General features: G+C 46.2%; 1 protein-coding gene across 4 annotated transcripts in view; it reads left to right on the forward strand.

Annotated features, from left to right (window-relative positions):
* Window positions 1–21534, forward strand: part of NOD1 (nucleotide binding oligomerization domain containing 1) — an 85240-nt gene that overhangs the window by 33042 nt on the left and 30664 nt on the right. For 2 of the 4 annotated variants that reach the window (XM_061165434.1, XM_061165433.1), the window contains exons 2-5: window positions 12063–12160; window positions 14363–14668; window positions 15929–16103; window positions 18896–20723. In XM_061165434.1, coding sequence (XP_061021417.1) covers window positions 14468–14668; window positions 15929–16103; window positions 18896–20723 — 2204 coding nt within the window. In that variant the 5' untranslated portion in view covers window positions 12063–12160; window positions 14363–14467. Of the gene's footprint in view, window positions 1–12062; window positions 12161–14362; window positions 14748–15928; window positions 16104–18895; window positions 20724–21534 lie in introns of those variants that run through there. The other 2 variants (XM_061165435.1, XM_061165437.1) reach the window with 2 other exon arrangements.

Here is a 21534-nt window from a genome sequence, read left to right on the forward strand (position 1 = left end):
TTTTCCCCTTTAGAACTTGGAGTGTATTTTGCCACTCCTTTCTGGCTTGCAATGCTTCTGTAGAAAAATCATCTGTTAGCCTTATTGGGGGTTCTCTTGTAATTAACTTTGTCTTTCTTTTGCTGCCTTTAGAATCCTCTCTTTAACTTTGTCCCTTTTTAGATGTCTTGGTGTAAGCCTGTTTATCTTGTTGGGGACCCTTTGTGCTTTCTGGACGTGGTTATCTGTTTCCTTCTTTAGGACTGGGGAGTTTTCAGCCATAATTTTTCAAATACATTTTGGACCCCCTTTTCTCTTTCGCTTCTGGAATCCCTATCATGCATAGATTGACATGCTTTATATTATCCCATAGTCTTTTATATAGATTTTTGTTTTTGTTTTTTTTCATTTGGCTTTCTGTCTGCTGTCCTGATTGGATGATTTCCATTATTCTATCTTCCAGGTCACTTACTTATTTTTCTGCATTAGTCATTGTGCTTTTCATTGCCTTTATGCAGCTCTCATCTCTGCAAATGAGTTTTCCTTTTTCTTTTTTGATCACACTATGTGGCTTGTGGGATCTCAGTTCCCCAACCAGGAACTGAACCAGGCCCCATCAAACCCTAACCACTGGACCACCAGGGGATTCCCTGCAGTTGGTTTATGTAATTTTTCTTGCTTCCTCTTTATAGTTACTAGTTCCTTGTTACAGTACTCTGTATTTTTGTTGATAGCCTTTCTTAATTCCTTCATATTTTCATTATCTCCTTTTTGAAATCAGTGTCTATTAGACTGAAGAGGTCTACTTTATTGTTTGTCCTTTTGGGGGAATGCTCTTGGTTTTCTACCTGGATTCCTTTGCTTCTTCATTTTGCTTATATTTCTCTTACTCTGTGAGTTTAGGAGAAACAATTATCTACTGTGGTCTGGGAGGGCTATTTCTATGTGGAGACATCCTTGTGTGACTTGTGTGCATTTAATATATTCGGTACAAAGTTTGTATTTTAGTATGGGTGCCTGTCCTCTATTTTCTTAGTGTATATGTGTTGCTATCCCCTTGATAGAGGGTGTGCAGATGTGGTGTCTAGTGCTTGGTTTTGGGGTTCTTGGCAGCAGTGGTGGCTCAGGTGTGCCCCCAGAGAATGTGATGGGAGCAGTGGCTATTCTTGACAACTCCTGGAATCTGTGAAGGTGGGTGGTAGTAACTTGCAACCATGCCTGGTGTCCGGGCAGGCGGCAACAGTGGTTCCTGACCACTCCTGTAGTGGTCATAGCTCATGACTGCTGCTAGAGCCTGGGCAGGCGCCACCCTGTCGCCTCTGAGCTCATGCACAGGAATAAATGCTGAAATTCAGGTCCCTCCCCTCCCACTGCACACTTCCCAGACAGTGGCAACTGGCTTTTAAGGTGGCCGAGGCTTCCCCTGTGTACACCCCTAGCCATAGGCTCAGTGGATTCCAACCCCAGCCCAGGCTGTTTCCACAGAGCCTACCCCAATCCTCTCCCTGGTTCTGATCTCCAAAGCCCAAGTTCCAGCACCCAGCTCCCACCCACCCTGATAGACACATGTCTCAGACTGGGGAATGCAGCCAGCTCCCACCCACCCCAGCAGACGCATGTCTCAAACTGGGGAACACGGGGCAGAGACCCTGACCACCTGTGCAGTTCTCCCTCTGCCTCCGGCTGCTGCACTCTCCTCTAAGGCTCCGAAGCTCCCTTTCTGTCCCTGTAGATCTCCCCACCAGGGAGGGGTCTTCCCACGGTGCAGGAAACTTTCCTCTTTCACAGCTTCCTTCCAGCAGCATAGGGCTTGTCCTGACTACTTTCTGGATAGAGTATTCTTAGTTATAGGTTTTTCCCTCTCATCATTTTAAATATGTTGTGCCATTCTCTTCTGACCTGCAGTTCAGTTCAGTCGCTCAGTCGTGTCTGACTCTTTGCGACCCCATGAATCGCAGCATGCCAGGTCTCCCTGTCCATCACCAACTCCCAGAGTTTACTCAAACTCATGTCCATCGAGTCAGTGATGCCATCCAGCCATCTCATCCTCTGTCGTCCCCTTCTCTTCCTACCCCCAACCCCTCCCAGCATCAGGGTCTTTTCCAATGAGTCAGCTCCTTGCATGAGATGGCCAAAGTATTGGAGTTTCAGCTTCAACATTAGTCCTTCCAATGAACACCCAGGACTGATCTCCTTTAGGATGGGCTGGTTGGATCTCCTTGCAGTCCAAGGGACTCTCGACAGTCTTCTCCAACACCAGAGTTCAAAAGCATCAATTTTTCGGTGCTCAGCTTTCTTTATAGTCCAACTCTCACATCCATACATGACCACTGGGAAAACCATAGCCTTAACTAGATGGACCTTTCTTGGCAAAGTAATGTCTCTGCTTTTTAATATGCTATCTAGGTTGGTCCTAACTTTCCTTCCAAGGAGTAAGCGTCTTTTAATTTCATGGCTGCAAACACCATCTGCAGTGATTTTGGAGCCAAATAAAGTGAGCCACTGTTTCCCCTGTTTCCCCATCTATTTGACATGAAGTGATGGGACCGGATGCCGTTATCTTAGTTTTCTGAATGTTGAGCTTTAAGCCAACTTTTTCACTCTCCTCTTTCACTTTCATCAAGAGGCTTTTTAGTTCCTCTTCACTTTCTGCCATAAGGGTGGTGTCATCTGCATATCTGAAGTTATTGATATTTCTCCCGGCAATCTTGATTCCAGCTTGTGCTTCTTCCAGCGCCATGTTTCTCATGATGTACTCTGCATATAAATATTGTCCAGGGTGACAATATACAGCCTTGACATACTCCTTTTCCTATTTGGAACCAGTCTGTTGGAGCAGAGTTTCTGCTAAAAAGTCAGCTGATAGCCTTATGTGAATTCCCATATACATAATGTGTTGCTTTTCCATTGCTGCTCTTAATATTCTCTCTTTATCATCAGGGTTTGCCATTTTAATTATAAGGTGTGTTGTGTTTCCTTTGGGTTGATTCTGTTTGGGATTCTTTGCACTTCCTGGACCTGGATGTCTGTTTCCTTTCCCAAGTTAGGAAAGTTTTCAGTCAGTATGCCTTCAATTCTGTTTTCAGCCTTATTTTCTCTTTCTTCTCCTTCTGGGACCCCTATAATAATGCAAATATTAGTGTGCTTGATGTTTTCCCAGAGGTCTTCATTCTTTTCATACTTTTTTCTTTTTTATATTAAGCATCAGTGATTTCTGCTACTATCTTCTGGCTCGTTGATCCAGTCCTCTGTATCATTTAGTCTATTGTTGGTTCTTCTAGTGTATATTTCATTTTAATTATTGCATTCTTCATGCCATTTTGGTTATTTTTTATATTTTCTGTTTGTTAAAAACTCCTAAATTCTTGTTCTGTGCATTGATTCTTCCAAGTTCTATGATCATCTTTATAATCACTACATTGAACTCTTTCTCAGGTAGATTGTCTGTGTCTACTTAATTCTTTTTCTGGGGTTTTATCTTGTTTCTTAATTTGAAACATGTTCTAATGTTGCCTCATTTTGTCTAAGTTGCTTTTTTTCTTTTTATGTGTCTGATGGGTTGTTTACATTTCCCAACCTTGAAGGAGATGCTTTTCATAGGCATCCTATGTGTCCCGGGATACTTCCCTTTCACCACCAGAGTTGTGTGCTCTAGGGGTTCCCCCGTGAGGGATGCATGGGTCTTTCTGTTGTGGTGTGCTGACTGTGTGAGTAGTCTAGTGAGCTTGGTTAACCCCTGGTTTCTTTGGTTGCCAGTTCGTGCCTTGTGCAGAGGCTGCTAGCCACTCATTGGTGGGACTGGTTCATGAGGCAGCTGGCTGCAGAACCCCCAGGGATCTATACTTGTGCTGGGGTCCTGATGGGTGGAGACAGGATCCAGGAGACCTCACGGGCCATTGCTCATCCACTAGTGAACAGAGCTGCGCCCTGGAGTCTGGTTTCAGGGTTGAAGGGTCCCAGAGCAGGTGTCGGATCACTGGTGGGTGGGGCCACTTCCTGGCATGATTGACTGCAGGGTCTAGGGTGTCTTGAATCTTGTGTTTGCCTGCTAGTGGGCAGGTCCTGGGCCCAGCTGGCCCAGGGCAGGATCTGGACAGCTAGTGAGTGTGCCAGGTCTGGAGATGGCAGGACTGTAGTTTTCTTATGACTCATGTCTGCCTACTGGTGGGTGAAGCTGGTTGAGAGGCTAGAGCAGGCTCACCGGTGGGCCGGGCTGGTGCCTTGGGGATTCTGGGGCTGGTTCCAGACTGCTCTGGGTAGAGCTGGGTCCCAGGGTCTCTGGCTGGAGGGCCCTGATGGTCTTGGTTCTACTGCCTGTGTACTGATGCATGGAGCTGGATTCTGGACCCTGTACTGGGCAGAGCTGTGTCCAGAGACAGCTGTGGATCTAGGGGTGTTAGAGCAGCCTCTCTGCTGCTAGCTGGGGCTGTGTCCATGCCCAGTTAGTTGCTTGGCCTGAGCTGTCCCGGCACTGTCCCTGCAGACTGCTCAGTGCCTGTAGCCCCATGTGGGGCTGGGGCCTGGGGCAGATAAGCTCAAGGGAGGATTCCAGAATGACACTTGCCAGCACCAGTGTTCATGGGGTAAAAGAGCCCCCCAGAATGGCTGTTGCCAGTGTCTGTGTTCCCAGGGCGAGCTACAATTGCCTTCTGCCACTCCGGGAGACTCTCCAGGAATAGCAGGTAGGTTTGACCCGGGTGCCTATCAGGTTACTGCTTCTGCCCTGGGTTCTGGAGCATGTGAGATTTTGTATGTGCCCTTTAAAAGTGAGGTCTCTATTTCTCCCAGTCCTGTGGGACTCTCAGAAATAAGCCCCACTGGCCTTCAAAGCCAGATGTTCTGAGGGCTCATCTTCCTGTGTAGGACTCCCAGGTTGCAGAGCCTGACATGGAGCTCGGATCTCTCACCCCTTTGGGAGAACCATGCAGTCCTAATTATTCTCCTGTTTGTGGATCGCCCACTGGGGGATGTGGGAGTTGACTGTATAGCAACTCTGCACCTCCTGCCTGCCTCTCTGTGCTTCCATCTTTATATCTCTAGTTGTAGAAGAAATTTTCTGGTAGGTTTTAGTCGTTTTCAACAATGGTGGTTCTGCACATAGCTGTGATTTTGGTGTGCCTGTAAGAGGAGGTAAGCTCAGGGTCTTTCCACTCTGCCATCTTGCAGTGTTTCCCTTGTTTAAATGTTAATTCTACATATATTTTAAACTCCACAAGGTAAGTATTGTTTTGTTCAGTCAATACACATTTATATTTAACCACGTATTAAAATTTTCTGTTCTCATTTTGTTTGGGTTTAAAATCACTTTTCTTCTACCTAAAAAAGCTGTTCAGTACTTATTTTAGTGCAACTACATTGGCCACAAGATCTTTCAGTTTTTATTTATCTGGAAATATATTTTGACTTTAAAGAAATAAACTTCAGTGAAGTATTATTTCATACAGTAGTATTCACAGATTTTAAGTGTATAGGTAGACTTTTGACAAATCATGTGTGTATATATAATCCCTGGGTTGGGACTATCCCCTGGAGAAGGGAATGGCAACCCACTCCAGTATTCTTGCCTGGAGAAATCCATGGACACAGGGGCCTGACAGGCTACAGCCCATGGGGTCACAAAGAGTTGGACATGACTGAGCAACTAACACTAATGATATTAATGGTGTATGTGTATATATGTGTGTATATATCGGAGAAGGCAATGGCACCCCACTCCAGGACTCTAGCCTGGAAAATCCCATGGATGGAGGAGCCTGGTAGGCTGCAGTCCATGGACTTGCTAAGAGTCGGACACGACTGAGTAACTTCACTTTCACTTTTCACTTTCATGCATTGGAGAAGGAAATGGCCACCCACTCCAGTGTTCTTGCCTGGAGAATCCCAGGGACGGCAAAGCCTGGTGGGCTGCCGTCTATGGGGTCTCACAGAGTCAGACACAACTGAAGCGACTTAGCAGCAGCATGTGTATATATGTGTGCATGCATAATATACATATACACATGTTGCATATGGATACACATGTGATGTGTGTGCATGTTCAGTCATGTCTGACTCTTTGCAATCCCACGGACTGTAGCCTGCCAGGCTCTTCTGTCCATGGAATTTTCCAACCTACACACTGGAGTGGGTTGCCATTTTCTACTCCAACACATATGTGATATATGCATATAAATACATATCTATGCATAGTGATACATGCATTCATATATATGTGCTGTTGTTCAGTTGCTAAGTCATGTCTGACTTTTTGCAACCCCAGGGACTGCAGCACCACAGGCTCTCCTGTCCTTCACTAGCACCCAGAGTTTACTCAAACTCAAGTCCATTGAGTCGGTGTTGCCATCCAACCATCTCATCCTCTGTTGTCCCCTTCTCCTGCCTTCAATCTTTCCCAGTATCAGGGTCTTTTCCATTGAGTCAGTTCTTCGCATCAGGTGGCCAAAGTATTGGAGTTTCAGCTTCAGTATCAGTCCTTCCAATGAACATTCAGGACTGATTTCCTTTAGGATTGACTGGTTTGATCTTGCAGTCCAAAAGACTCTCAGGAGTCTTCTCTTACACCACAGTTCAAAAGCACAGTTCAAAGTTCAGTTCTTCAGCGCTCAGCCTTCTTTATGATCCAACTCTCACATCCGTATATGACTACTGGAAACACCATAGCTTTGACTATATGAACCTTTGTTGGCAAAGTGACATCTTGGCTTTTTAATACTCTGTCTAGGTTTGTCATAGCTTTTCTTCCAAGGAGCAAGCGTCTTTTAATTTCATGGCTGCAGTGACCGTCCACAGTGATTTTGGAGCCCAAGAAAATGAAATCTGTCACTGTTTCCATTTTTTCCCCCAATCTATTTGCCATGAAGTGATGGGGCTAGATGCCATGATCTTAGTTTTTTGAATGTTGAGTTTTAAGGCAGCTTTTTCACTCTTCTCTTTTACCTTCATCAAGAGGCTCTTGCGTTCCTCTTCACTTTCTGCCATTAGGGTAGTGTCATCTGCATATCTGAGGTTATTGATATTTCTTCTGGCAATCTTGATTGCAGCTTGAGCCTCATCCAGCCCAGTGTTTCGCATGATGTACTCTGCGTGCATGCGTGCTCAGTCACTTCACTTGTGTCCGACTCTCTGTGGCCCCATAGACCACGGCCCGCCAGGCTCCTCCGTCCATGGGATTCTCCAGGCAAGAATACTGGAGTGGGTTGCCATTTCCTTCTCTAGGTGTACTCTGCACATGCGTTAAATAAGCAGAGTGACAATATACACCCTTGACGTACGCCTTTCCCAATTTTGAACCAATCTTTTGTTTCATGTCCGGTTCTAATTGTTGCTTCTTGACCTACATACATATTTCTCAGGAGGCAGATAAGGTGGTCTGGTATTCCCATCTATCGAAGAATGTTCCACAGTTTGTTGTGACCTACACAGTCAAAGGCGTTAATGTAGTCAATGAAGCAGAAGTAGATTTTTTAGGGGGCATACCTTGATTTTTCTATGATCCAGTGGATGTTGGCAGTTTGATCTCTAGTTCCCCTGCCTTTATAAATCCAGGTTGTACATCTGGGAGTTTTCAGTTTATTTACTGCGGAAACCTAGCTTGAAGGATTTTGAGCCTAATCTTACTAGCATGTGAAATGAATGCAATTGTGCTGCAGTTTCTGCACAATTCTTTGGGATTGCTTTTCTTTGGGATTGGAATGAAAACTGATCTTTTCCAATTCTGTGGCCACTGCTGAGTTTTCCAAATTTGATGAGATAGTAAGTGCAGCACTTTGACAACATCATCTTTCAGGATTTGAAATAGCTTAGCTAGAATTTCATCACCTCCACTAGCTTTGTTCGTAGTAATGCTTCCTAAGGCCCGCTTGACTTCACATTTCAGGATGTCTGGCTGTAGGTGATTCACCACACCATCATGGTTATCTGGGTCATTAAGACTTTTTTTTTTTTTCAGTTCTTCTGTATATTCTGGCAAATAGAATGTATTCACTTCATGGCAAATAGATGGGGAAACAGTGGAAATAGTATTCAGTTTATTTTGGGGGGCTACAAAATCACTGCGGATGGTGACTGTAGCCATGAAATTAAAAGATGCTTACTCCTTGGAAGGAAAGTTAGGACCAACCTAGACAGCATTTTCAAAAGCAGAGACATTACTTTGTCAACAAAGGTCCATCTAGTCAAGGCTATGGTTTTTCCAGTAGTCATGTATAGATGTGAGAGTCAGACTGTAAAGAAAGCTGAGCACTGAAGAATTGATGGTTTTGAAGTGTGGTGTTGAAGAAGACTCTTGAGAGTCTCTTGGACTGCAAGGAGATCCAACCAGTCCATCCTAAAGGAGATCAGTCCTGAGTGTCCATTGGGAGGACTGATGTTGAAGCTGAAACTCCAGTACTTTGGCCACCTGTTGGAAAGAACCAACTCGTTTGAAAAGACCCTGATGCTGGGAAAGATTGACGGCAGGAGGAGAAGGGGATGACAGAGGATGAGATGGTTGGAGGGCATCACCGACTCAAAGGACATGAGTTTGGGTAAACTCCAGGAGTTGGTGATGGACAGGGAGGCCTGGTGTGCTGCGGTCCATGGAGTAGCAAAGAGTCGGACACGACTGAGAGACTGAACTGAACTGTGTATTCTTGCCACTTCTTCTTAACATCTTCTGCTTCTGTTACGTTGTTGCTGTTTCTGTCCTTTATGGAGCCCATCTTTGCATGAAATGTTCCCTTGGTATCTCTGATTGTCTTGAAGAGATTTCTAGTCTTTCCCATTCTATTGTTTTCATCTATTTCTTTGCATCGTTCACTTAAGAAGGCTTTCCTGTCTCTCCTTGCTGTTTTCTGGAACTCTGCATTCATTTGGGTATATCTTTCCTTTTCTCCTTTGCCTTTTGCTTCTCTTCTTTTCGCAGCTATTTGTACGGGCTCCTCAGACAACCACTTTTGCCTTCTTGCATTTCTTTTTCTTCGGTATGGTTTTGGTCACCACCTCCTGTACAGTGTTACAAACCTCCATCCATAGTTTTCTAGGCACTCTGTCTACCAGATCTAGTCCCTTGAATCTGTTCACCACCTCTACTTTATAATCATAAGGGATTTGATTTAGGTCATACCTGAATGGTCTGGTGGTTTGCCCAAATTTCTTCAATTTGAGCCTGAATTTTGCAATAAGGACCTGATGATCTGAGCCACAGTCAGCTCCTGGACTTGTTTGTGCTGACTGTATAGAGCTTCTTCATCTTCAGCTACAAAGAATGTAATCAATCTGATTTCAGTATTGACCATCTGGTGTTGTCCATGTGTAGAGTCATCTCTTGTGTTGTCAGAAGAGGGTGTTTGCTGTGACCAGTGCGTTCTCTTGGCATAACTCTGTTAGCCTTTGCCCTGTTCATTTTGTACTCCAAGGCCAAACTTGCCTATTACTCCAGGTATCTCTTGACTTCCTGCCTTTGCATTCCAGTCTCCTATGATGAAAGGACATCATCTTTGGTGTTAATTCTAAAAGGTCTTGTAGGTCTTCATAGAACCATTCAACTTTAGCTTCTTGGCATCAGTGGTTGGGGCATAGACTTGAATTACTGTGATACCGAATGGTTTGCCTTGGAAATGAACTGAGATCATTCTGTCATTTTTGAGATTGCATCCAAGTACTGCATTTTAGACTCTTCTGTTGACTATGAGGGCTATTCCATTCCTTCTAAGGGATTCTTGCCCACAGTAGTAGATATAGTGGTCATCTGAGTTAAATTCGCCCATTCTCATCCATTTTACTTCTCTAGCAGGGCCTTTGTCTCAGCCCCCAGGTGGCACATTGACTGACACCCCATGGCCAATGATGGTTTTCACCCTCAACGAGGACCAGCAGTGGGACAACCAGGGCACCAGGCATGCCCTCCAGCTACGTGGAGCAGCTGAAGGGCATGTCCCTGCTAGTCAGGGCCCAACAAAACATGGTCCACTGGAGAACGGAATAGCAAATCACTTCATTATTCTTGCCTTGAGAACCCCATGAACAGTATGAAAAGGCAAAATGATTGACACCTGTCGGTGAGATATACATGTATTTGTGGCACTGCAAGGTAAAGGACACTTCTATCACCCCAGGAATTTCTCTTATTCCTCTTTGCATTCAATTTCTCCCTTACTCCTATTCCCCCTACCCAGGAAACCACTGGTCTGATTTCTAGTTCAGATTTCTAGAATCATATGAATGGAATCATACACTCCATACTCTTTTGAGTTTTGTTTCTCTCAGCATAACATCTTTGACTTATTCATGTCATATTAGTATTTCATTCATATTTGCTACATTTATATGTGCTACATACATACTATATGTAGCACCCCAGTCTACTCATCCACTCACCTGTAGTTGACCTTTGTGGGAACAGCAAGCTATGCTATCAGAACTGGCAGTGGAAGCCCCTTATTTAAAAAAAAAAAAAAAAAAAAAACCCACGAAACTGTCAGAACCTCTGAACCTTTTCATAAGGCCAAGATCTAGAATGAGAAGTTGCTAAACTGATACTTATCACAGGCTCTTGATATGTATTTCAAATGTGTTTCCAGAAGGTTTCCATCAATGTACATTCCTGGTATGAGAGTTCTTGCCTCACCATACTATCGAAACCATTTTTGTGTCTTATTTTCTGATCTTTTCAAGCTTGAAAATTGAGTCTAATTGTTGAAAGGAATTCACTCTAAACCACTAGGTCCTGTAGTTACTTTGTCTGAGTTTATAGGGTTAGAGTGACCTTACTTCTTTAACGCCCATCTCACTGACTTTCTGAGAAACTCTAATCTGAAAAGCCAGTTCACAATCTTTTCTGGCATCAGTACTTTTGGTAACCAAATGTCCATGAACTGCATTTCTCTGGAGTGTTCCATGATTTAGATTTGGTCTACCCTTGGATTCTGTTTAACAGGGCAGGATCAGCTTTCTTTGTTTCCTCTTTCACCATCCACACCTTGTTAAGTTCCTGCTGAGTTGAGAGATCTTTGCAAATCTGATTAAATTTCAAACTAGTCTCCTTGCCAGCTGGCTGATGTGTAATTTGTTCCTTTGCTTAGGTGGCCATAAATCAGGTTTTCCTTACATTTCTGCCTCAGGCAGTAAGAGGTAGTGATGGCTATGGGTGATACTCTGGGGAAGGGCTGGGAAGGCATGTCAGTAGTTTTATAGGAATCACAGGCTTGGAAGAGTTAGAAGCCAGGAATGAAATGAGACCCACAGTGAAGATGTATGAGGATTGGGAGTGGAGGAATGAAGGCCCTTGTGTAACACCCATTCCAAGCCCTGATAAGAATGGAGTTCAGTTCAGTTGCTCAATTGTGTCCGACTCTTTGTGACCCCATGGACTGCAGCACACCAGGCCTCCCTGTCCATCGCCAGCTCCTGGAGTTTACTCAAACTCATGTCCATTGAGTCGGTTGATGCCATCCAGCTATCTCATCCTCTGCCGCCCCCTTCTCCTCCTGCCTTCAATCTTTCCCAGCATCAGGGTGTGAAAACACCCCGATTCACCAAGTGACAAGGCAGTTAGTTCCCTTTCCAGCTCTCCGATTTACCATGAGCTCAAAGAGAAAGTATCATTCTTGTGCTACTGTCTTTAACAGCTCTCAAATGCTTCTAAGAGAAAACAGGCCTCAGACCAAGAGCCTTTATGGGCAATTCAATAGCTGGAATAAGCTGGAATTCAATAGCACGGTTTTATTCTTTAGTGAATTTATTTTTGTGTTACTTTTTTATTTATTGCAAGTGAGTGTTTTGGTTATAATGGTAATATAAAATTCCCTTTAAAATTAGTCTGTTAGAGTAGTAAAATAAAGTCGATTTAAAGGAAAAAGGTAAGCACATAACTTTGGTTTTGAGACTCAATTATGGCCAAAAAATGTGAGTGTTGTGCCTGAATGACTAAGATTTGGAAAACAGAGTCCCAAAGGAAGAAGGTAACGAAGAGTACTCTGAGATCCTACAGTTCTGTATTAAAAATTACTTTCTCCAGTTTTATCCATTTATTCATTTGTTCACCATGCAGCACAAGAGTGTTTTCAAGAAACCTTTCTTTCTCTCTTTTTTTTTTGACTTTGCAGATTCCAGAAAGAAATTGGAAATTGAAGATTTAAGGATAGAATGTTGTTTTATAGTATTCTCACTCACTTCAAAGAACACATGCCAGAAACTTAAAAAGGTATTACTAACCACTAGTTTAAATATACATTTAACATCATCAACTGGTATCCTTAAGGGAACTAATTTTCTAAAACTTTGGATTCTTAAGTGAGTCATGGAATTGACAACAGTAGAAAAAGCTGAATTAGTCTAATCAATCAGCATACTTTCAGTGGAATACTAGCTAATCACTCATTTTTATTCCTTCAAATTCCTTTTGATCAGAATCTCTTGCCTTTCTTGTTTAGAATGTTAGAATGTATTAAAAATTATTATCAGTCAGGTTATAAAAGGGAAGGGTATTGTGTGGGATCCCGTTGAGAATCTCTGGAAGGCTTGCATTTCACAACTTAAAGGTAAAAGATGATAAAATGCAAAAATGCAGGGAGAAAAAATGTGTCAAAGAGCAGGAGACTAGTTGTGGGGAAAAATTGTGAGAACCATGGGACCTGAATGTTAACATAGGTGGGCTTATGAAACAAACATGTTTGGAACTCCTATGAATTTTTTTTTTTTTTAAGATCAACAAAAAATATTTAAAGCTATCTCTCTGGGATATGTGGGGTTTAGATGAAAGACTAGTTCAAGGCCTTTCCACTTTCAAGAGTGTGATCCATTTTATATCCACAGGATGATTGGAAAATTAAGTGGCTGTGAGATCTTATTCTGGGGGTGGAAAAGCAATCAGTACAATTCTGGGGTTGCACAGATAAACCCAAAGTATTTTCTTAATACCCAAATAAAAGAGCTTGGGCCCTACCAAGACAGGAAGTTCAGCACCTATATGAGGTTTTTGAGGATTTCCAGGGAGATGGTGTCTTCTGGTCATCCACTGCTTGGAATTCCACATTACCTCTCCTCCTCGCCCTCCTTCTGTCCCACTTCACTCCAGCATGGCCATTGCCACTCCTTCATTCCCTCAGGTGCTTATATGTAACCGGTTTGGCTGGAGTTGTAAGGAGAGCTGGGGCGGGGCTGTGGAGAGGACCACAGCACAGCCCAGATCGGGCAGTGAGGACGGACAGGCTGCTGTTCCCAGGTTCCTGGGCTCTGACTATCACAGGAGATTCATGACTACCATGAATGCCTCATCCCAGCTCGCTCTCTCCTCAGGGCATTTTGCTCTCTCCCATCAATTCCCACAACTCCTCGGCTCCAAATTCTGGGCCCTGTCCCCTCACAGGGCATGTAGAAACTTCTAATCCCTGTCAGCTAATTTGGAAAACATACATTTGCATCCTTATTCCAATCTAGGGTTGAGACATACATTTTCCCCCCTAAACTTTAAACTTTTTATTTTGTATTGGGGTATAGCTGATTAACAATGTTGTGGTAGTTTCAGTGGAACAGTGAAGGGATTCAGCCATACATATACATATGTATCCGTTCTCCCCCAAACCCTGCTCCTGTCCAGGTTGGCATATAACATTGAATAGAGTTCCATGGAGGCATACTTTTTAAAAAGTAATAATAATTAAGAAGTTTTGCTAAACAAAAGCATTGTCTATCTCTGGGCATCTACCCCAGTGATGTAACCCACAAGCGGGCACAACTAAATTATGATTTTTTTTTACTGTAATACATCTCAGATCAATATCTTAAGCATGACTCCGTCCTGCTTTTGTTGTTCAGTTGTTCAGTCATGTCCATCTCTTTGCGACACCATGGCCTACAGCACACAGGGCTTCCCTGTCTTTCACTATCTCCCAGAGTTTGCTCAAACTCATATCCATTGAGTCAATGATGCCATCCAACCATCTCATCTCTGTCATCCCCTTCTCCTCTGGCCCTCAATAATTCCCAGCATTAGGGTCTTTCACAATGAATCGGCTCTTTGCATCAGGTGGGCCAAAGTATTGGAGCTTCAGCATCAGTCTTTCCAGTGAATATTCAGGACTGATTTCCTTTAGGATTGACTGGCTTGATCTCCTTGCAGTCCAAAGGACTCAAGAGTCTTCTCCAATACCACAGTTCAAAAGCATCAATTCTTCAGTGCTCAACCTTCTTTATGGTCCAACTCTCACATCCATACATGACTACTGGAAAAACCATAGCTTTGACTAGACGGACCTTTGTTGACAAAGTAAGGTCTCTGTTTTTTAATACTCTCTTCCTGCTCTAAATAGAGAAATTCCAGGACCAAAGAAAGGTGAGGAATGGTGTGGTGGGGAAATCTTTCCCATGGCTTTGGCTTTGTTGGTGATTTCATTTGTCTCTTCAGGGGCTGCACTGAGAGGCTGGCCCTGGATCCTGATTGCCCTTCTGCCAGAGAGACACATGCAGCCAAAGATGAATTTGGGGAAAGCAGCCACTTGCTTCTTGAACCATGGAAAAGCAGGGCTGCAGTGAGATGGAAATAGTCTCATCAGAGTCTCACTCCTTCATCAAGTTGTTGAAAGTCAACCGGGAGCATCTGGTCACTCACATCCGAAACACTCAGTGTCTGCTGGACAACTTGCTGCAGAATGACTACTTCTCCACCGAGGATGCAGAGATCGTGTGTGCCTGCCCCACTCAGCCCGACAAGGTGCTGGTGACAGGGATGCCAGCTCTGGTGGCCAGACGGGGCTTCTTCCCATTGACGTGGGTGAAGAGCTTTGAGTTCAGTACGTTGGGTGGTTATTTACAGAACAGAAATTACATATGTCGTTTCTGTGATCATGTCACAGCAAACTCCTCTGATCCCCTCCATTCTCCTTGCTGTGTGTACTGGTTCTCAGACACCAATTCACTTTAAATTAGTGAATTCTTTGGAAAGAAAGTGAGCATGAAACGCTAGCCATGCTACCCCCTTCCATGCCTGTTAAACCCTGGAGAGCTGCTCACTGCTGGGTATGGCTCTGAGAATGGCCCTCAGTTCTGATTGAAGAATAGCTGCATTGTAACCCAGATCCACAGTAAAGAATTTCTTACACTTCACTGTGGGGAGTCTTCACAGCCCTTGGTTTCACTTTAACTTTGTGTCACGTTCAGAAAAATAGAATGGAGGGACCAAAACCTCCTTCATGGGGAGAGGAGTGACAGAATTCATTTGTAATGAATTCTGGGTGAATGAAGCCCCTGGTGGCTCAGTTGGTAAAGAATCTTCCTGCAATGCAGGCGATCCTGGTTTCATCCCTGGGTCAAGAAGATCCCCTGGAGAAGGAAATGGCAACCCTCTCCAGTATTCTTGCCTGGGAAATCCCATGGACAGAGGACAGAGGAGCCTGGTGGGCTGTAGTCCATGGGGTCGCAAGAGTTAAACACGGCTTAGTGAATAAACCATCGGCAGCACCTGCTGGGCTCAGAAAAGACCAGAAAGGTTTCTGAGAAAAGCACAAAAGAACACTGTTGTGATTTTCTTCCCTTGAATTTTTAATACGACAGAAAACTTTCTTAAGGTACACAGGAGTCTGCTGTCGGTTTGCTCTGTGGCCCACCACCCACCTCATTATGCCTAATGGATGATTTTCTGCCCTTAGCTCTCATTCCCCGAGAGCAGTAATAGTTTAAGAGGGAAAAGAAGAGGTGGGAAAAAGAAATTCCAGGGGTGGGCCTGACCCCAGTTGTGAGTCTGACCTTTTTATTTTTAGGCTCGTGGAAGCCTCTGTTTTCCTAGAGCCGTGCAGTTGGTTTCTTGCTCAGGAGGTCCATTTCACAGATCCTGGGCCTTCAGGCTATAGCATCTCACAGTGGCTGGGTGGACAGTCAAGCTCGAGGCTGAAGAGCTCAGAGCCCTGCATGTGGGCCCCTCTGGGGGTGGACAACCCTAGCACTGGCCCTCACCCTCCTGCTTGCACCCCACTAGGTCCGCAGAATTCTGGACCTGGTACAGAGCAAGGGCGAGGAGGTGTCGGAGTTCTTCCTCTACGTGCTCCAGCAGCTCGCAGATGCGTATGTGGATCTCAGGCCTTGGCTGTCAGAGGTCGGCTTCTCCCCTTCCCCGCTCATTCAGAGCAAAGCTGTTGTCAACACTGACCCAGGTACGAGGGAGCCACCCAGGAGGCAAGGCCCCCAGGGCTTCGAAATGCTCTCTGTGCAGGCCCAGCAGGGGATAAAGGTGGGGTCCATTTTGGCCAGCCCTGCCTTCCACCCCAGGCAGCAGGCTCTGCTGTTGTGTTCCTTTTAGAAACAGAGAGCTGGATCCCTGTCACCCTTGTGCAGCCCAGGAGACTGTGATTGAACTGCCTGCATGTAGCTGGTCTGGTTTATGTAAGGGCCTATGGAGGTATTGGGATGACTTCTCTTTGAACCCCTTGCTGGCTTCCTATTCTAACACATCTAGACATTTTAGTGCTTGTACAAATTCAAGGTTGTATTTTTTTCCTTCTTAAAAATCTTTCCAAATTTGATTCTAGGGGAAGAATTCTTCTATCACTCCTGACTGGCAGTCCTTATTTCCAAAGCATCATACCCACGCCCCCCCCCCAACTTGCCCTTTAGTTAAATGATTAGTTCAGTAGGTATTTATGATGTGTTCACCATGCGCTAAGGCTGGGTGTGCTGGATGCCAGGGGTACAATGGGGAACAGACCCAGATATGGTTCCTGCCTTTAGGAAGCTCAGAGGTTAATGCAGGAAACTGGTAGTAACACAAATGTATAGTTGCAGATAGTGATAAGGAGCACAGCAGTCCGAGATGCTGAGAGAGCACATAATTGGGGCCACAGTCTGCTCTGAGGACCAGGGAATCTTCTTTCCATGCCTGTGGTCGCTCCACTTTAAGACAGCTGTTGGCAACATACCAGCACGGAGCTTCCAAACTCTGAGCCTCAAAGAGTCCAGTTTGACCTTGAAAACAGAGACAAAGGATCATGTTCCAGACTGTCAGGTGTGTATTTGGGAGAAACTAGACCCAGAGACAGAGTGTTAGGGCCAAGCTGTTGCTTCTGAGGTCCCAACACTTAACTCACTGGCCATTGCTAGCTTCTCACTCTCACTGCTCCTGCTTACCTCACTTCATTATTTTTGTTGTTCAGTTGCTAAGTCGTGTCCGACTCTGTGACCCCATGGACTGCAGCACACCAGGCTCCTCTGTCCTCCATTCTCTCCCATAGTTTGCTCACATTCATGTCCATTGTGTCAGTGATGGCATCCAATCATCTCATCCTCTGTCGTCTCCTTCTCCTCCTGCCTTCAATCTTCCCCAGCATCAGGATCTTTTCCACTGAGTCAGATCTTCACATCAGGTGGCCAAAGGATTGAAGCTTCAGCATCAGTCCTTTCAATGAATATTCAGGGTTGATTTCCTTTAGATTTACTGGTTTGATTTCCTTGCTCTCCAAGGGACTCTCAAGAGTCTTCTCCAATACCACAGTTCAAAAGTGTCAATTCTTTGGCGCTCAGCCTTCTGTATGGTCCAACTCTCACATCCAGTTGAATCTGTACATGACTACTGAAAAAACCATAGCTTTGACTATACAAACCTTTTTCAGCAAAGTGATGTCTGCTTTTTAATATGCTGTCTAGGTTTGTTATCTTCCCCTATGAAAAAAGGAAAATATTCCTTTGGTGAAGAGTTCTCTAAAAGGACTTCTCCATTGGGCCCTTTACCTAGCTACGTAACAGATTTTAAAGTATAATTCACTCTATAAGAAGCCAAATGCGAAAGGCTGCATATTGTATGAATCCATTTATAGGAAATGTCCAGAAAAGGCAAATTCATGGAGACAGAAAGCAGACCAACAGTTTCCCAGGGCCAGGGTGAGACACAGATAGTCGGCAAATGCACTTATGATGGATATTGTACCCCTGGATTATAGTGATGTTTGCATAAATCTGAAAATTTACTAAAAATCACTGTAAACCTGTTGTAAAATAGATGAATTTCTAGTCTGTACATATTTCCTTACTAAAACTTAGAAAAATAGAATTTACTTCACAAATGTTAAGCAGAGAACCAAGTTGATAGGAGAGGGTTGTAGATGAATCTGGAAATATGCACGTGTCCAGTTTTAATGTTATCATTAAAACCCAAAAAGGATTTTAAAGGAATTTCTGGAATACCCTTTTTCTGCCTGGAGTCAGGTCATTTCGTAGCTTCGTTCTGCAGAGTGTGGCACCCATGTCTGCATGTTAAGCCATGTACCTACCCGCCTATGGGCAATCCCAGGGCTCCCCCTAGGGCATGTGCCTAAGCATCAGTGATTCCCCAGGCCTCAGCTTTGGAACCAGGACTTCTGTGCTCTATGGAGTCCTATTATTACTCAGTTACAGTGAGGCACAGCCCCCTTGTAGTCCATATTAATATCAAACGTATCATCACAAAAAGTTTGGCATTAGGTTTTATGAGACAGTTTAAGAGCAGTGTCATAAGCACAAGAAGTTTCAGGACAGTTTCTTCCTCACAGTACAAGTTTCGGTGCAGACAGGCCTGAGCTGTTGGAGTGGAACACTTGGGGTGGGCTGGAGCAGCAGACCCCTGTAGCCTAGCCCTCTATTTTGAAAGGGCTTCAGCTTTTAGCTGGTGTTCAATGACAACTTGTGCAGAGGAGTAGGGAACCTGATTCAGACACTGATCCCAGTTGGATTCTGTCCCTGCTGGCTGGCTAAATTTGAGGTCAGGCAGAGGGATGGAGGCCAGAGGACCAGGGGATTCTGTAATGCTAGCTCTTTGTATTTGAGGAGTCCTTGCACCTGGACTCAGTGTCCAGGCTGTGGGTTTGTCTGTCTGTGCCTTTGCTTCTTCATCAGAGACCTCCCTATTGGATACCCTTTCCACCTGTGTCTCTCTTTCAACCCTCTTCCACCTCTCACCCACCCGCTCTCCCTGCAGTGAGCAGATATACTCAGAAGCTGCGGCAGCAACTGGGCCGGGACTCCAAGTTCATTCTGTGCTATGCGCAGAAGGAGGAGCTGTTGTTGGAGCAGATGTACACGGACACGGTGGTGGAGCTGGTCAACTTCAACAACGAGAGCCTGGGCAGCCTGGACAGCCTGGCCTGCCTGCTGGACGCATCCACGGGCGTCCTCAACGAGGAGGGTGAGACCATCTTCGTGTTTGGCGATGCAGGCATGGGCAAGTCCATGCTGCTGCAGCGGCTGCAGAGCCTCTGGGCAGCGGGCCAGCTGGACCCAGGGATCAAGTTCTTCTTCCACTTCCGCTGCCGCACCCTCAGCTGCTTCAAGGAGAGCGCGGCACTGTGTCTGCAGGACCTGCTTTTCAAGCATTACTGCTACCCAGAGCAGGACCCCGGGGAGGTTTTCGCCTTCCTGCTGCGCTTCCCCCATGCGGCCCTCTTCACCTTCGACGGCCTGGACGAGCTGCACTCAGACTTCGACCTGAGCAGCGAGCCCGACACCTCCTCCCCTTGGGAGCCCGCCCACCCGCTGGCCCTGCTGGCCAGTCTGCTCAGTGGGAAGCTGCTCAAAGGGGCGCGCAAGCTGCTCACGGCGCGCACGGGCGTCGAGGTCCCGCGACATCTCCTCTGGAAGAAGGTGCTCCTGCGCGGCTTCTCCCCCAGCCACCTGCGCGCCTACACGGGGAGGATGTTCCCCGAGCGCGCCACGCGCCAGCGCCTGCTGGATCAACTGGAGGCCAATCCCAACCTCTGCAGCCTGTGCGCGGTGCCCCTCTTCTGCTGGATCATCTTCCGGTGCTTCCAGCACTTCCACGACGCCTTTGAGAGCTCCCCGCAGCTGCCTGATCTCACGGTAACGCTGACGGACGTCTTCCTGTTGGTCACCGAGGTCCACCTGAACAGGACGCAGCCCACCAGCCTGGTGCAGCAGAACACGCGGAGCCAGACGGAGACCTTCCGCGCCGGCCGGGACACCCTGTGCTCGCTCGGCCGGGTGGCTCACAGGGGCATGGAGAAGAGCCTCTTTGTCTTCAACCAGGACGAGGTGCAGGCGTCCGCGGTGCGGGAGGGGGACCTGCAACTGGGCTTCCTTCGGGCCGTGCCGGAGCTGGACCTCGGAGGGGAACAGGAGTCCTATGAGTTCTTCCACCTGACCCTCCAGGCCTTCTTCGCTGCCCTCTTTCTAGTGGTGGACGACAAGGTGGGCACTCGGGAGCTGCTAAGGTTCTTCCAGGAGTGGACTCCTCCCGGGGAGGCTGTGGCCACATCGACCTGCTATCCTCCTTTTCTCCCCATCCAGTGCCTGGGGGGCCACAGCCTGCATGGGGAAGACCCCTTCAAGAACAAGGATCACTTTCATTTCACCAACCTCTTCCTGTGCGGGCTGTTGTCCAAAGGCAAACAGAAACTCCTGCGGCATCTGGTGCCCGCCGCTGCCCTGCGGCGAAAACGCAAGGCCCTGTGGACTCACCTGTTCGCCAGCCTGCGCTCCCACCTGAAGAACCTGCCCCGGGTTCAGTCTGGGGGCTTCAACCAGGTGCAGGCCCTGCCTACCTTCATCTGGATGTTGCGCTGCATCTACGAGACGCAGAGTGAGAAGGTAGGGCAGCTGGCGGCCAGGGGCATCTGCGCCAACTACCTCAAACTGACCTTCTGCAATGCCTGCCCGGCTGACTGCAGTGCCCTCTCCTTCGTCCTGCACCACTTTCGCAAGCAGCTGGCGCTCGACCTGGACAACAACAACCTCAATGACTTCGGCGTGCGGGAACTGCAGCCATGCTTCAGTCGCCTCACTGTCATCAGGTGATGCCACCAGGTTCAGGGAGCGGTTGGCAGGGCCGGGGCTCAGGTGACAGACCCCAGGACTAGGATCCTGGGGCTGGATTTCCTGGATTATCCTGGGACTCATGACCACAGATCTCGGAGCATCCGGACCTTCTCTGTCTCAGGGTGAAAGTGAAAGTCGTTCAGTCCTGTCCAGCTCTTTGGGATGCCATGGACTGTATAGTCCATGGTATTCTCCAGGCCAGAATACTGAAGTGGGTAGCCTTTCCCTTCTCCAGGGGATCTTCCCAACCCAGGGATTGAACCCAAGTTCTCCCGCATTGCAGGCAGATTCTTTACCAACTAAGCCACAAGGGAAACCCACTCTCTCAGAGTGGCAGAGGGTAATGAGCAAAGCTTCCAAGTTAGATGGATGTGAATTGGCCCTAACTGGGTGTCCTTGAGCAAGTTGCTTAACTTCTTTGAAGTTTCAGTGTCCTCATTCGGAAAAAGGAGTTTGTTATATGCTAGCAATTACAGTAATAACAATCAGCATTTATTGAGAATGAGTAAAGGGCTTTACAAGTATTACCTGGCTTAATCCTCTCAACATCTCTGTAAGAGTTGTTGTTGAGTTGCTCAGTTGTGTCCAACTCTGTGACCCCATGGACTGCAGCACACTAGATCTCTATTTTGGCAAATGGGGAAGCAGAGGCACAGAGAAATTGTTCAAGGTCACACATGGGGGCCATTGTGGAGCCAGCATCATAAAAAACCTGCCTTTTGAGATTTATGTGAGGCTCAGAGATAACCTGTGAAAAGTTTTACACGTGAAAAATTTTATAAAGGC

This window comes from Dama dama, chromosome 18 (assembly GCF_033118175.1).
Source record: "Dama dama isolate Ldn47 chromosome 18, ASM3311817v1, whole genome shotgun sequence".
In the NCBI taxonomy this organism is placed as follows: Eukaryota; Metazoa; Chordata; class Mammalia; order Artiodactyla; family Cervidae; genus Dama; species Dama dama.